General features: G+C 38.0%; 1 protein-coding gene across 2 annotated transcripts; it reads left to right on the top strand.

The window, feature by feature from the left end:
- Positions 1 to 2,581: 2,581 nt before the first annotated feature.
- cel.1 (carboxyl ester lipase, tandem duplicate 1) lies at positions 2,582 to 9,750 on the top strand. Of its 2 annotated transcripts, XM_012864191.3 has the most exons (11): positions 2,582 to 2,683; positions 2,940 to 3,087; positions 4,211 to 4,330; positions 4,407 to 4,604; positions 4,678 to 4,808; positions 4,890 to 4,997; positions 5,092 to 5,206; positions 7,203 to 7,389; positions 7,679 to 7,882; positions 9,199 to 9,408; positions 9,500 to 9,750. In XM_012864191.3, exons 1-11 carry the CDS (start codon positions 2,621 to 2,623, stop codon positions 9,681 to 9,683), a joined length of 1,668 nt encoding a protein of 555 aa, XP_012719645.3. In that variant the 5' UTR covers positions 2,582 to 2,620; the 3' UTR covers positions 9,684 to 9,750. The 2 variants fall into 2 exon arrangements, with proteins under 2 accessions (XP_012719645.3, XP_035995961.1); XM_036140068.1 differs by lacking the exon at positions 7,679 to 7,882.
- Positions 9,751 to 14,233: the final 4,483 nt, after the last annotated feature.

Raw genomic sequence — 14,233 nt, 5'->3', positions numbered from 1 at the left:
ACACAATAAAGTAACTCCAACTAGCTGTCATGGTGCAACAGTGAATCATTATATACTACAAGTTTTTTTTTTTGAGCCTAAAAACTTAGAAATGACTAAATAATTGGAGCAGAACTTAAAACTGTGAGTGAAAAAGTGCAATAGCAAAAACATTAATTGCAAAAATAGTTTTACAACGCTAAATAAGCATATAATTTCCCTAAATACTAGAAAGAACTACAAATAGGACAGCTTTCCTTTTAGTTTGATGCTGTATCTTGTTGAATTAAGGAGTAAAATTTCATTAAAAAAATATTATTCAGGGACATACAGTTGTAGCAGCCAAGATATAGATATTTTAGTAAATAAGATTTTGTGACCTACCAATTTTTTTTTGTAAAAATAAATAAATATTGGCTCCATAAAAAAACATAGGAACTTTATCTAACATAGTTAATTTAAAACGTAAAATGGAACATTAATTTAATACAAGCTTGCAAAAAAACTAAATAACTGCATTATTTCTTCAAATACTAGATGTAATAATACAGATGTAACACCAACATTGTGTACTCCAGCTAGTTTGCGACATTTTATTAAAAAAGTTTGTTGTTTTGTTCCTTATGAAGATTTAGTGACAATCTTGGCAGCGCAAGGCCTCAGACAACGGTTCCCCCCAAATGTATGTGATGGACGGTTGTAGTGGAACTGTAATTTCCATTGCAATGCAAATTGTAGTTGACAATTAAGATTGATTGATTGATTAATTGATTGATTGATTGATTGATTGATTGATTGATTGATTGATTGATTGATTGATTGATTGAATTTAGGACTTGGCATAGCCTATGCATCTCTTCTAAAAGATCTTGCTTGGGAAAAGCATTGAAAAGCAGAATTATAGCTTTTTATTGTTATGATAGCATACTTTAGTAACATGTTGATTTTATCTCCCTGAACTATTTATTTATTATTGCTGTTTTTTTTTTGTCATTGTCATTGTCATTTCTATTTTTATTTTTGTTTGAATTTTTTCTTCTGTCTGATTTGTCTCTTCTTTGCACTGTGGCCAGAATTGCTTTTTTTTAATTTCTGTGTTACCTGCTTGGCATAAATTGTTAAATAAATACAAAATAAAAGTTTTGTTTGTTTTATACTTGCCATTTATTAGGGTGACCATGTTTTAACTGGCAAAAAAAAGGAGACTTGACCTAGTCGTAGAACACTTTAATTTAACTCTGTTCACTTACAGAGGGTAAATATTAGCAACTTTTTCATTACAACAGCCACTGGAGGTCAGACATTACAACACAACAATAAAATTTCCTTAAAAATAAATCCGTCCACAGTCACTTGCCTACTGCTGGATTTTTAATCAGGGCCAGTCTGGTCTAAATTCCTTTATCCACCTATTTTCCCTCCTACAAAAGCCACATAAAATTATTATTCTATAAATAAATGACCAAATTTGACTGACTGGCAGATGTTCAGATAGATTGCATAAAACCAAACGTTACACAGCTTATGCTACAAAATGAAAAGCAGTAGGTTACTAGTAAATATGGACTGGAAAACCTAACCAGACAAAACTGACAACAGCATTAAAATAATTATTCAAGAAGGTAAAACAATAAACAGTGGTATAACGGAGAACAACGTTTACAAGAGGTCATGGAACAGAAGCTAAAACTGACAGATTTATGGCTTCTAATTTATAGGTTAGCAGCAGGGTAGTAATTATTAGCTGAGTAAATATTTTTGAAGTAACTTTTAAATTTTGGCTTCATGTTTTATAAATAATTGCAATATAGATGCTGCGTGTTGTCCTACTGCTAAGAATAGATTTAAATAAATTTAGAACCTGCTGAAAAACAGATTTTTACAGATTGTGTGCTTGTTGCTTATCGTGTCTATTTTTGGTAAGACTGATAACGAAACAGGCCTGCTATGCAGCTTCTACATACTGAAGTAACAAGTTTTGGTTTTATGAACTTGGTCGTGTTTTGAGACTTTGAGGAGTGTTGTACAGCTGTATAAACTGAGTCTGGCTTCCTGATAAAACTTTTTTTTTTTTTTTTTTTGTTATCCATGTTGCTGTGCCCCTGTGCCGGCTGGCAGCCTGTCCAAGGTGCTCTCCGCCTATCGCCCCAGTGAAAGCAGGAAATAGACACCAGGCTCCATTTCTCCCTTAATTTAGCCTTGAGGTGCACCAGATCAGAAGATTTGCCAATGACATGTCAGTTTTTCCATAAATTCATTACATAAGCCGGTTTCCATTAGCGAATCACGTGGCGTTAGATTTTTGGCTAATCAATATGATATGCTGTATCTTTTTAAAAAAGTTCAAATTTGGTGGCTTCATTGTTAGACCATTTTTATTCTAATTCTAAAACTTAAAAGAAAATGGTGAATTAAATCTTTTCCACAGGACCTGTCCACATTATTTCAAACTTTAATATTTCAGTTGTTTAAGACAATCTTGAGCCTGTACGCCTGAGCTAGTTAGCGATTATGTAACTGTGGGAAAAGTAGCGCATGAGGTGCCTGTGTCCCAGATGTTGTTGAGGGGTATGTGTGGTGGGCAGGTTTCCTTTATAAATAACTGGCAGACAACCATTCTGGTGCTCACAGTTGAATCCTCATGGCGATGCTCGGGATTTTGGTTGCTGCTACCGTTTTGCTAGAGGCCGTTTCTGCCACCTCCGTAAGTTCTTCTCCAATTAAAAAACTTCCCATGTTCTCATATCAGCATCTTCCATGTCATGTTAAATTGTAAACTATATTGTCTAATTTAACAGCTATAGCCAATAAAACAGATTAACAATTTAGTAATGTAAATGGTGCAGAAGGGAAATGTATTTTAGTTTTAATTTTAAAAACGTTCTAAATATGTTTAGGAATTATTTCTTTATTATGAAAAAACTCCATCGATTCAGTTTTTCTGTGTTTACCTTTTGCAGCTCGGGGTTGTCACAACCGAGGGAGGACAGGTGGAGGGGAAAAATATTCGCCTCGGGTACCAGCGCCACATGGACGTTTTCAAAGGCATTCCCTTCGCCGGCGTCCCGGGAAGGTTTGAGAAGCCGAAGCGTCACCCTGGCTGGGATGGTGGGTAAACCGGTCATTATTATCGGTCAAATAATAATATTGGCTGTTCACTTTCAAAAGCCTTTATAGTGCAGACCATGGCTTTAAACTGTTAAACTTTAAAAAAGTTTAATAAAACTGTTCTTAGTTAATTAGAAAAAAACTTTACTAGCCTTTAAGGATTAACACTTTTTAAAAGCTTATTACAAAAACTTTTTTAAACTTTTGCATAAACTTTAATATTATTTAGTTTCATCTTGGCTGCTGGTATCTTGTCTGTCTGCCAGGTAGCTTTGGGTTGCGTCACATCGTGATCCCCTCCATGTAACTTTGACAAACTTCACAAAAATCTCCCTGAGATTCTCCTTTCTCAGGCCTCACTCAGCTATGAATTGTCAATGCTATAAAGCATTTCCTTTTCTTTGACATAGTTCTCTTAATATTCTGTGTTCATCCAAATCCCTTCCATTTTATTTGACGAGCATCCTGGTGTGCAGCTGGTCATGTGCGCTGTTTATATTTCAGAAAAGCATCTTTCCAGTAATTTTTTGAGTTTTCAAATTTGACCCAGTCAAATGCAAGACGACAGTTTGTGGGATGTCAGGAGAGGAAGGAAAAATGTGGTCCCGCACAAATCAGGACATATGATCACTCGACTGTAAAAAAAAAACTATGTGTCTTTTTTGGCTTGAACATTTAAATCTTTCTTTATAGAGATTTATAAATCTGTATTTGCATGCTTTTAGCTTCTCAGGTGGTATTGACGGTCCATTCACCTTGAACATTATGTCTTGATTTGTGTCTGTGTGTTATGTTATGTTATGTTATGTTATGTTATGTTATGTTATGTGTGAGCTGGTGTCTCACCAAAGTTTCCTTATTGTTACATAATGACAACAAGGACTCTTGCCTCTTTCTTACTTCAGAATAAGAGTCTCGGACACTGACATATTGATAGAGGGTGTCAAGTCTGTGATAATTTAGACCTATTTTACAAAATTAATGAACTCACATAAATGCAGCAACTGGATAGCACTTCCCTAGACAAGCTTCACTTTGATGAGAAACGTTGTTGCATTTTGAGATCTCAAGATATTTTTTGCCCCTAAGTATATACCGGCATGTCTCCTTTGTCTCTGACCAGGTATTCTGAAGGCCACTGAGTACAAGGATAGATGCCTTCAGCTGACAATTACCTTGAACGATGTCTACGGCACTGAGGACTGTCTTTACCTGAATATCTGGGTTCCTCACATCAAGTCAGGTAAATCCTCAGAATTACCACAGAATGTGACCAAATTTTGACCGAGACTGACAACACTGTCCCCATAATTTTTCAGTGGCCTCCAATCTGCCCGTCATGGTCTGGATCTATGGTGGAGGTTTCTTGGCTGGAGGCTCGATGGGGGCTAACTTCCTCGATAACTATCTGTACAGCGGACAGGAAATCGCAGACAGAGGAAACGTCATTGTGGTGACACTGGGATACCGTGTGGGATCCCTGGGCTTCCTGAGCACTGGAGACTCTTCTTTACCTGGTTGGTACCCTTTAAAAAGATCCTATTGTTCCTTGAAAATGTTCTTGCAAGCTTCACTTTGGTTCTTGTTTAGGAAATTATGGTCTATGGGACCAGCAGGCAGCCATTGCATGGGTTCACAGAAACATTGCGTCATTTGGAGGAGACCCCAACAATGTCACCCTCTTTGGAGAGTCAGCTGGAGGAGCCAGTGTTAGTTTCCAGGTCAGAAAAGCTGCCCAAAGGGAACAGTGTAAATCAGTTTGAATGTATTTTTAAAAATCAGCTTTCTGTTTTTCCTCTCAGACCCTCACTCCTCACAACAAGGGGCTTTTCAAGAGAGCAATCTCACAGAGTGGCGTCGCCCTCTGCCCTTGGGCTGTCAACAAAAACCCTCGCAGGTTTGCAGAGGAGGTACATGGTTACTCTTGTGTTTTTAAAAATCATTGTCTGAAATACCTACTTTTAAACATCAGTGATGGGATGTTTTTGGAACCTTATCATCCAGGTCGCTCTGAAAGTCAACTGTCCTACTGATCACAACATGGCCACCTGTCTGAAGATGACCGATCCTAAGGCCCTGACCTTAGCAGGAACTCTCCATATGTCTGGATCTCCTGACGGTAAGCTGCAAGCCTATATCAGACTTTGTGTTAAGAGGGTTTGCCAGACCACCATATTGTTAATTAGATCATATCAATGATCTTGTTGTTTTATAGTTCTGTTGAGTACAAATGTAATTTATTTGAAATAGAAAAAAAACACCTCCTTCTTTTCACATAAACGATAAGCAACCTTTAAAAGCTGTATATATATATATATATATATATATATATATATATATATATATATATATATATATATATATATATATATATATACACACATATATATATATACATATATATATATATAGAGAGAGAGAGCGAGAGAGAGAGAGCAAGATAGATAGATAGATAGATAGATAGATAGATAGATAGATAGATAGATAGATAGATAGATAGATAGATGATTTTTTTAGTATATTAGTGTGGTACGGTGCGTCATATTATGAGAATTAAGGGTTTTTTTCCAGAATTGTCACAGTTTGCAGAACTTTTTTAGTCCTGGAGTAATAGGGCCAGGTTAGATTATTTTAATTATTTTTATTAGGAGAATAAAGTCTGTAGAATGAAGCCAAAGGGATGCGAAAATAAACTCGTAATATTATAAAAAATAAAAACATTACGAATATGAAGTATATTCTGAGATTAAACTCCCTCTGATACTGTTTAAGTGTCTGAGTCTAACAGCAGATTTGCCACATTCAACATGGCGGACTCATCCACAGCATAGGCAGTGGACCCCCCCCCCCACACACACACACACACACACACACACACACACCGAGGTGTCTACGTATATAATGTCTATGGTTTAACAACAATAGCCATATTGGCTAAACCAGCAATGAAGGATCGGCCCCTACTGTTGTTTAACGTTTCATGTTAAATTGAAAAGTTCAGCACAGCTTCAAAAATGTCAAGGATTTTGCAATAAAATATGACTTTAAAATGCATATGAGTCTTAAATTGGCAATTTTTTTACGGTTACCACTGACTTCTGTGCGAGCGACCATGTTTTTTTCATGTTGTCCAACAAGAGGGAAACATTAATGCATAAGGATGACGTAATCTGCGACTTGTTAGTTCTAACCTCTTCAAATCCCTGTTGTTTCTTGAGCTTTTCTCCACAGAAAGGTTATAAAATCCATAGGTTTGTAAACAATTGTTGTGGAAAATATCATTAGTTGTTATATTAATCAGGCATTTGTATGGAGAATAATAAGAGGTACTCCAGGCCTCTAAACTGTGTCTCCCCTCTGAGGCAGAAAACACACAGCTCACAGGATGTGTGAAAGCTATTTTATGGTTCTTGAGGTCATTTAGGCTTGACCCCCGATAGGACAAGTTGGGTACTAAGTCAGCTTTACTGAATGAAGACCTTGAGAAAACAGCCTCAATGTTTTGGGAGCAGATAGAACCTGGAGACACAGTGTCTGGGCCCAAAACCCCCAAACTAATCGGGAGGGGCTAGGATTCTGATAAAAAGATGGGTTTGCGAACAAGACATTAGACCCGGAAGTTATTCTGTTTGCGCGTGCGCAAATGAGCTGATGGAACGGATCGTGCTACCGGTACGGATCGGGTAGTGACAAGTGGCAGCATGAGTGGCAGGATATTGATACATCTCCTCTGCACTTGTCTGTTTGACTGCTGGCTCATTGCCGCCACCCATTGGACCGGAGTGGTACTGCAGTTTCTTTCCCCCTAACAGCATCCTATCTGTCATTGGAGCTGTTTTACATGAATGGCCCCAGGCAAATGAAAGCACCAAAAACCCAAAAGCCCCAGATGTTGGTTTGCCCCGGTAAACAAAATTCTTGGGCTTTTAATGCAAAAGGGGCTATTGCTTCTACTCACCCGTGTTTCATCATGGTCCATGTGCTCACAAGGTCTTTATATTCCTTTGAATTCATGCTTTTGTCAAGACTTAGTACAAACATCTAAGGCAAATACTCTAAATGATTGTAGTCAGTAGTGTGCATGATGACTGATCTGACGTGTCTCCATTGGTCAGCCCCTCTGGTGAACAACCTAGTTCTGTCTCCTGTGATTGATGGCGACTTCCTGCCAGATGAACCTTCAAATCTGTTCCACAACGCCGCTGACATCGACTACATGGCCGGAGTCAATGACATGGATGGACACATCTTCACAGGTTTTGATGTCCCATCAGTCAACTCTGCCCTGGTGGACACCCCTGTGTGAGTTCCATGTTTAGTATGTTGGGAGCAGGTCTGGTGCACAAGTTTTAAACCACTTCTGATTTCTTTCATCTTTGCTTTCAAGGATCTAGTTTTTCTTCCTAAGGTGGTTTTGATTCACAGTTCAGGCTTCCCAAAGAGGAACAACAATCCAAAAATGACTTTGTTAGACCTTCAGGAATCTTATCAAACAAAGCAGACCACTTTGAAAGATTAAGAGAAAATCAGGCTGTCTGGAAAGAAAATATGTGTCGTTAAATTTAAGAGTCTGACATTCTCCTGCCTGCAGTGATGATGTGAAGAGGCTCTTGGGTTCCTTGACCAGGGACCAGGGAACCCTTGGTCTGGACAACGCCTTATCCACGTACACTTTAGATTGGGGTAGCAGACCCAGCAGGGAGACTGTCAAGAAAACTGTTGTGGACATCGAAACAGACTACATTTTCTTGATTCCAACTCAAGCTGCTCTTTATCTTCATGCCGCCAACGCTGGGTAAGAAAAAGATCCTTATTAACAAATATCACTTCCTGACATTTTAAACATTTCTGTAGAAGCTGAAAAAAAGGTACATTGTTGTACCCTCCATAAATACAGTATGTCTTTTATGGAAGGGTGGCAAGAAAACCACGAGAGGTATGTCTGTAGTTTGCAACAAGCCATATAGGGGACACAGCAAAACATGGAAAAGGAGGTGCTATTCTCACCATTTGAATAAGGTTGAGTAAAATAATTAACACTGTATATCCGCTCTGTGAGGCGTGGTTAGAGCATCATGCTGTGCAGGGATAGACAAGCAGGTCAGAACTGATGGGAAGATGGATGGAAGCTAAATAAAAGAAATCCTGGTTGGAAAAAAAAGACACCGATGTTGTCAGACGCATGCAAAAAAACAAACAAACAAATAAGCCCAATTATTTTCTATCAAACAGCCCTCACTGGCAGTGGCGTGCTGCCCAAGATGCGGCACCCAGAGATCAGTTTCCCGTAGCGGCTCTTCTTCTGCACTGCCGTGGCAGTTCTTCTTCCTTGGTTTTACTGTAGATCCATTGCAAGGGGTGAAATAGCTCAAAATATCTGATACAAATCCAGAGACATATGACCTGCAATATAGGCAGTATAAGGAAAATAGCAAAAATGTATTGCCTGACAGTAGATTTCTCACAAGCTATTTTTTGGTGAAAAAAGCCGTCACCTCAACGGTCCGTTGCTGCTGTGAATCCCCACTGAATTTATACTTACACAGGATGATGTTGTATTCTGCTCTATTTCTGGCTTCCATGTTAGCAGGCTGCTGCTTTTTGCCAAGATAAATGACCAAATGCTGCGCTCGGTTTTAGCAACCCTGGGAACTCTCATATGATTGGCTCAGGAACCAGGAAGTAAACACAGGCTAGGCTACACTCTGAACTAAAGCTGTTTCCGCACAGTTCCTCATATTTTAAAGGAGAAAAACTTGTCTAAGACATGTTGATGGAGAGGACCGATTTTTTTATAGGGAATATTACCTCCATCCTGGGTGACAAATGAGACCGACTTAGATATATTAAACAGTAAATACCTTCCTTATTGCTCATTTAAAGAAATGGTAAAACCACGTATTGTATTTTTTTGGCCACCTTCTGTTAATCTGTCTCAGAATCCCAATAAAGAACATGAGGGTTTGTTGTTTGTTTTATACATGAGAAAATGCGGAAAGCTTCCAGAGGTATGAACCCTTTTGTGAGGCTCTGTGTATACATGCTATGTTCAATAGATATAGGTGAAATATATTTATTTCATCTGTTAAATCCTTTTGTGCTCCATTAAAGAACGGGTCGCACCTATTCCTACCTGTTCTCTGAGCCCAACCGCCTGGGAGGCCTCCTGGCACCCTTCCCCAGCTGGCTGGGAGCTGACCACGCTGATGACCTGCAGTACGTCTTTGGAAAGCCCTTCTCCACCCCGCTAGGCTACTGGCCTCGCCATCGTGATGTCTCCGGATACATGATTGCCTACTGGACCAACTTTGCCAAGACGGGGTATGATTTGCACCACAATCTACACTTTTAAAGGCAGAAATAGATCGTTGCATTACTGACATTTTCATTTTCTTTTTGGTTGTGCTCCCAGAGATCCTAACAGAGGAGATCTGAGCGTGCCTACTTCCTGGCCATTATTCACATCCAATCGACACGAGTTCATAGAGATCAACTCCAAGACGGACGGCAGCTTTGTGAGAGAGAAGCTGAGGTTGCGCTTTGTGAATTTCTGGACCAGCGTCCTGCCCAACCTCCCCATCATGTACTCAGAGTAAAGAAAAGTGATGAAGCTGTGAATCAGTGGTACCAGATTGGTAAAATAAATGTATGAAAGAAACAAAAGTGGTTCTCTAGTTTTTGTTTAATTATTCATTTTATAGTGCTGTACTCAAACATTTTTTTGTTTTTTTCAGCCTCTTAATGTTTTCTGAAATTGCAGGAAATATCATATTGCCTTTTTTGGTTTTTGAAAACCTTATAAATAAAGCATAAACTCTGAAAAAAACTGTACTTTGGTTCTTTTAAACAAACGTTCAACAAACTGCCATGAAATAAACTAGAATACAGAAGTATTTTTATTACCTAGCTGATGCTGTCCCAATTAAAAAAAAAATAATCAGTACAACATTTAAGCATTTATTAGATTTTTATGCAAACTTGGTACCAGTCATGAATAAAATAAAATTAAATAAAATTGTATTAATATTTTCAAGAATTATTTTTATTCTATTTGATCAGAATGTTTGCCAAAATAACAGCAGATGGCGTTGAAGACCAATTTGTCTTCATCTGCTTGAGTAATGTGTCATTTTATTTAGATGTTTCTGAGCCATGTGAAGAACAAAAGGTTCTTTTTAAATAACAAAAGGTAGTTTTTTTTTAATAAATCGCTTTGAAACAGTATAAAATAGTAATTAATTATATTTTTTATCCCCAAATGTAGTCCCTCTCCATCATCTAAATCAGGTGCTCCAATTGTTTCCATGGCCACAGGTGTATAAAATCCAGCACCAGGCCTGCAGACTGTTTCTACAAACATCTGTGAAAGAACGGGTCACTCTCAGGAGCTCAGAGAACTCCAGCTTGGTTCTGTGATAGGACGCCACCTGTCCAACATGTTCAGTTGTGAAATGTCCTCGCTCTTAAATATTCCTGTCAGCTGTCAGAGGTTTTATAACAAAGTGAGGCGATTGATAATTACAGCAACTCAGCCACCAAGTGGTCGGCCACGTGAACTGACAGAGCGAGGGCAGCAGATGCTAAGGGGTATAGAGGTCAGCAGCTTTCTGCAGAGTCAATTATTACAGACCTGCATACTTCATCTGGCCTTTAGATTAGCTAAAGAACATAGCATAGCTTCATGGAATGGGTCTCAATGGCAGAGCAGCTGCATCCAAGCCAGACATCACCAGGTGCAAAGCGTTGGATGCAGTTGTGTAAAACACGCCGCCATCAGACTCTAAAGCAGTGAAGAGTTCTGTGGAGAGATGAATCATACTTCTCCATCTGGTAATCTGATGCATGAGTCTGTTTTTTTTTTTTTTTTTTTAGTTGTCATGATAAAGGTGCTTGTCTGACTATATTGTCTGACTATATTGTGCCAAGTGTAAAGTTTGGTGGAGGCAGGGTTCAGGAGCTGGGCTTGGACCCTGAATGTTTCAGAAGACCAAGTGATTTTGGACAACTCCACACTCCCAGCTTTGTGAGATCAGTTTGGAGATGGCCCCTTCCTGTTCAAACATGACTGAGCACCAGAGCACAAAGCACGGTCCATGAAGACCTGGAGGAGAGAGTTTGGTGTTGATGACATTGACTGACCTGCAGAGTCCTGACCTCAACCTGATAGAACACCTTTAGGATGAACTAGACCAGAGACTGAGAGCCAGGCCTTCTCGTCCAACATCAGTGTCTGACCTCACAGATGCAGTTCTGTAAAAATGGTCAAAAGTTCCCATAAACACTCCAGAACCTTGTGGACCGCCTTCCCAGGAGAGTTGAATATGTTATAGCTGCAAAGGTGGATCAACGTCATATTGAACCTTATGAATCAAAAATTGGAAGATCACTGATGTTCATATGCGAGTCAAGACAGGTGAGCAAATACTTTTGGCAACATAGTATATTAGTATGGTATATTTCTGTAAAGCAATTTAATTGATTTATTTTTGTCTAATTCTGATATCGTAAAAAAATATTCATGAACAGTATAATTTTTATTGTAAAAGTCAAACCAGGCAACAAACTAAATAAAATATTTGTTTAGTCTTTTATTTAATTTAAACGACAATACATGAATAAAAGCAAAATCGTACTGATACTTAGAAACCCATCAAACATCTATCTATCTATCTATCTATCTATCTATCTATCTATCTATCTATCTATCTATCTATCTATCTATCTATCTATCTATCTATCTATCTATCTATCTATCTATCTATCTATCTATCTATCTATCTATCCAGAATAAACCACCATGTAAGTTGTATATTACTGCTGTTGTGAAACTGAGTCCAGGCTTAATTCAGACAGAATATTTGCAAAATCCAGGTTTAATCCTGTATCTTGGTTTTGTGAAATAGGTCTCTGGCAACTTGTTTGTAAATTCACCATAACAAGAAACTGGATGTATTGATGTGCTTTTTTTGTGATATGTTGTGCATATCGTGATCACTATTATAATTTTTTCGCAGCGGCTGGTCCTTCCCTTTCTGTTTGCAGGCTGTCACATATGCTCCTTCTTGTGTATAAATGAATATTTCCCCGGTAAGAGGGAAGTAGTGGCAATTCATGGTAAGGTCCCACTGCCAATATGAACTTCATTCCCAGGCTTTTCTCCACATGTTTGTTTCCAGAGTTGGAAGCAAACTGGGTGAGATAGCATTTAAATGTGCTGGACCAACAGCCTGGAATGATTTTAAGCCTAAATTAATAAAGCAATTGCCACTTGGTGAACTGCAAGTTTTGCTGAAAGACTGTAAAGAAGACAGCTTTATTAACTGCAGTTACTTTTGACAGTCATGTTTATTAGTTAATTTATTATGTTGTGGTTTTATGCTCTTAAAACCAAATTAATGCATATCACTGCATGAATGCCATGCAGATTTTTGTATATGGCATTGCTCTATCTTCCCAAATCCCACTTAAAAAAATTAAATTTAAATCTCAATATGGTTTTACCTGGTTAAATAAAGAAAATTATTATACAGTAAACATTTAGCAGGCAGTCTTTTAAATCTACTCATATCTATAGTTCTATATCTTTTGTTTTATTGGATATTTCTGTGTTTAATGTCAACTCAAACATTAAATGTAAAGTATTGTAATTTAATGATTTAAAAGAGTCTGGGTCCATTTTTTTTTTTTTTTTTTTTTTTTTTTTTATCCACTATTGGCTATTTAGTTGTGGCTGGCAGTAACGGCTGATGGTAATAAACACGAGCAACAGTGCAGCAAGTGTTTATTCAGGTGGCGTTTATAAGGCTGATAGCTGCTGGAATAAAGTACCCTTTGAACCTGTTTGTGCTGCGTCATGGATTGACGTATCTCTGCCTGATATAACTGATGATATAAACTCTCTCCTTAACAAAGATGTATCAAAGTTTCTTCAACAAGCGTTTCATTATGTCCCCAATGACCCAGGAGGAAGTCCCAGCAGCTTCGTCGTACACCCTCCAGGGGATTTTAACTTTATCTTTTTTCTGTTTAACAGGGTAGGGCCAGATGGCTGAAGGCCAGCTGCTTGGGATTAGTTTCTTACCTGAAAGTCTGGATAATCGACATTTTAAAGTCTAAGTTTAATCAGAAGGCAACGTTCTTTCTGATCCAAGTTTAAAAACCAACTTTTGAGAAATAGGTGGGAGAGGCTAATTTACTTGTTTTACGTCCATACACAGGTGACATCAGGACTGGTCCATGTGGTGAAGTCTACCTGTCACTTCTTACTTTATGAGCTTCATCGTGAAAAAACAACAAAAAAAAAACAACCCACAAACATTTTAAGATATTAGCCTCTTTGCTATTCCTGGAAGATTATCAAAAATGCAGCAACATGTGTGAGCGAGTTTTCTCTCACCTCTTTTTTTTTTTTTTTTCAACTAGTGCAAGTACAAAATAAACAATTTCATGCTGATAGCATTACACCGGCTTTGCTTTTACCTTTTATGTGGCCTTAAAGCCTGTTTAGAGATGCTGTCTTTAGGTGTGTCATAATAAGTCTGGCACATTTTGCCGTACACCCCCAAAGGCAAAATTACACCCACTCTTTCAGTCCAGACTGGTTCCAATAACGAGCTGCAGTCTCCCAGGCATACTGGGACTTTGATGAAGTGTTGATTTATTATTGCTTTCAGAGCTGCATATGCTGAAACAAACTAATAACTATTTTAAGAGCGAGTGTGCAACCTTAATCTTCTTTTATAGAAAGACATCTCAGACACAATATTCTTATTCTTGAAGGCTTTTACAGGTATTTCTTTGGACTTTGGAGGCATTTAAATCCAACATGCTTTTAATTATTAGAAGATTTGATCATGGTCGCTGATTATCATCCACTTTGAGATGTTTTTGCTTTCCTTTAGAAGAGGTGAAACAACATCATGCTGGAGAAAAGCAAGAAAAGTTTTTGTCCGTACAATATTTCAGCATTTTTGAATAAGCAATGATTTCAATTCATCCATCTGTCTGTCTGTCCATCCATCCCTGGGTTCAAAATCATATTTTTTGGGGGTGGGCGAGGGTTGATGCCTAACAGTGAATTTATTGTTTTTTTTTTTTTTTTTTAAAAAAGAAACATTTTATTTTAGAATTGGCAAGCTATTTAGCT

The sequence above is a fragment of the Fundulus heteroclitus genome, chromosome 8 (genome assembly GCF_011125445.2).
Source record: "Fundulus heteroclitus isolate FHET01 chromosome 8, MU-UCD_Fhet_4.1, whole genome shotgun sequence".
In the NCBI taxonomy this organism is placed as follows: Eukaryota; Metazoa; Chordata; class Actinopteri; order Cyprinodontiformes; family Fundulidae; genus Fundulus; species Fundulus heteroclitus.
This window is presented reverse-complemented; position numbering and strand designations above follow the sequence as displayed.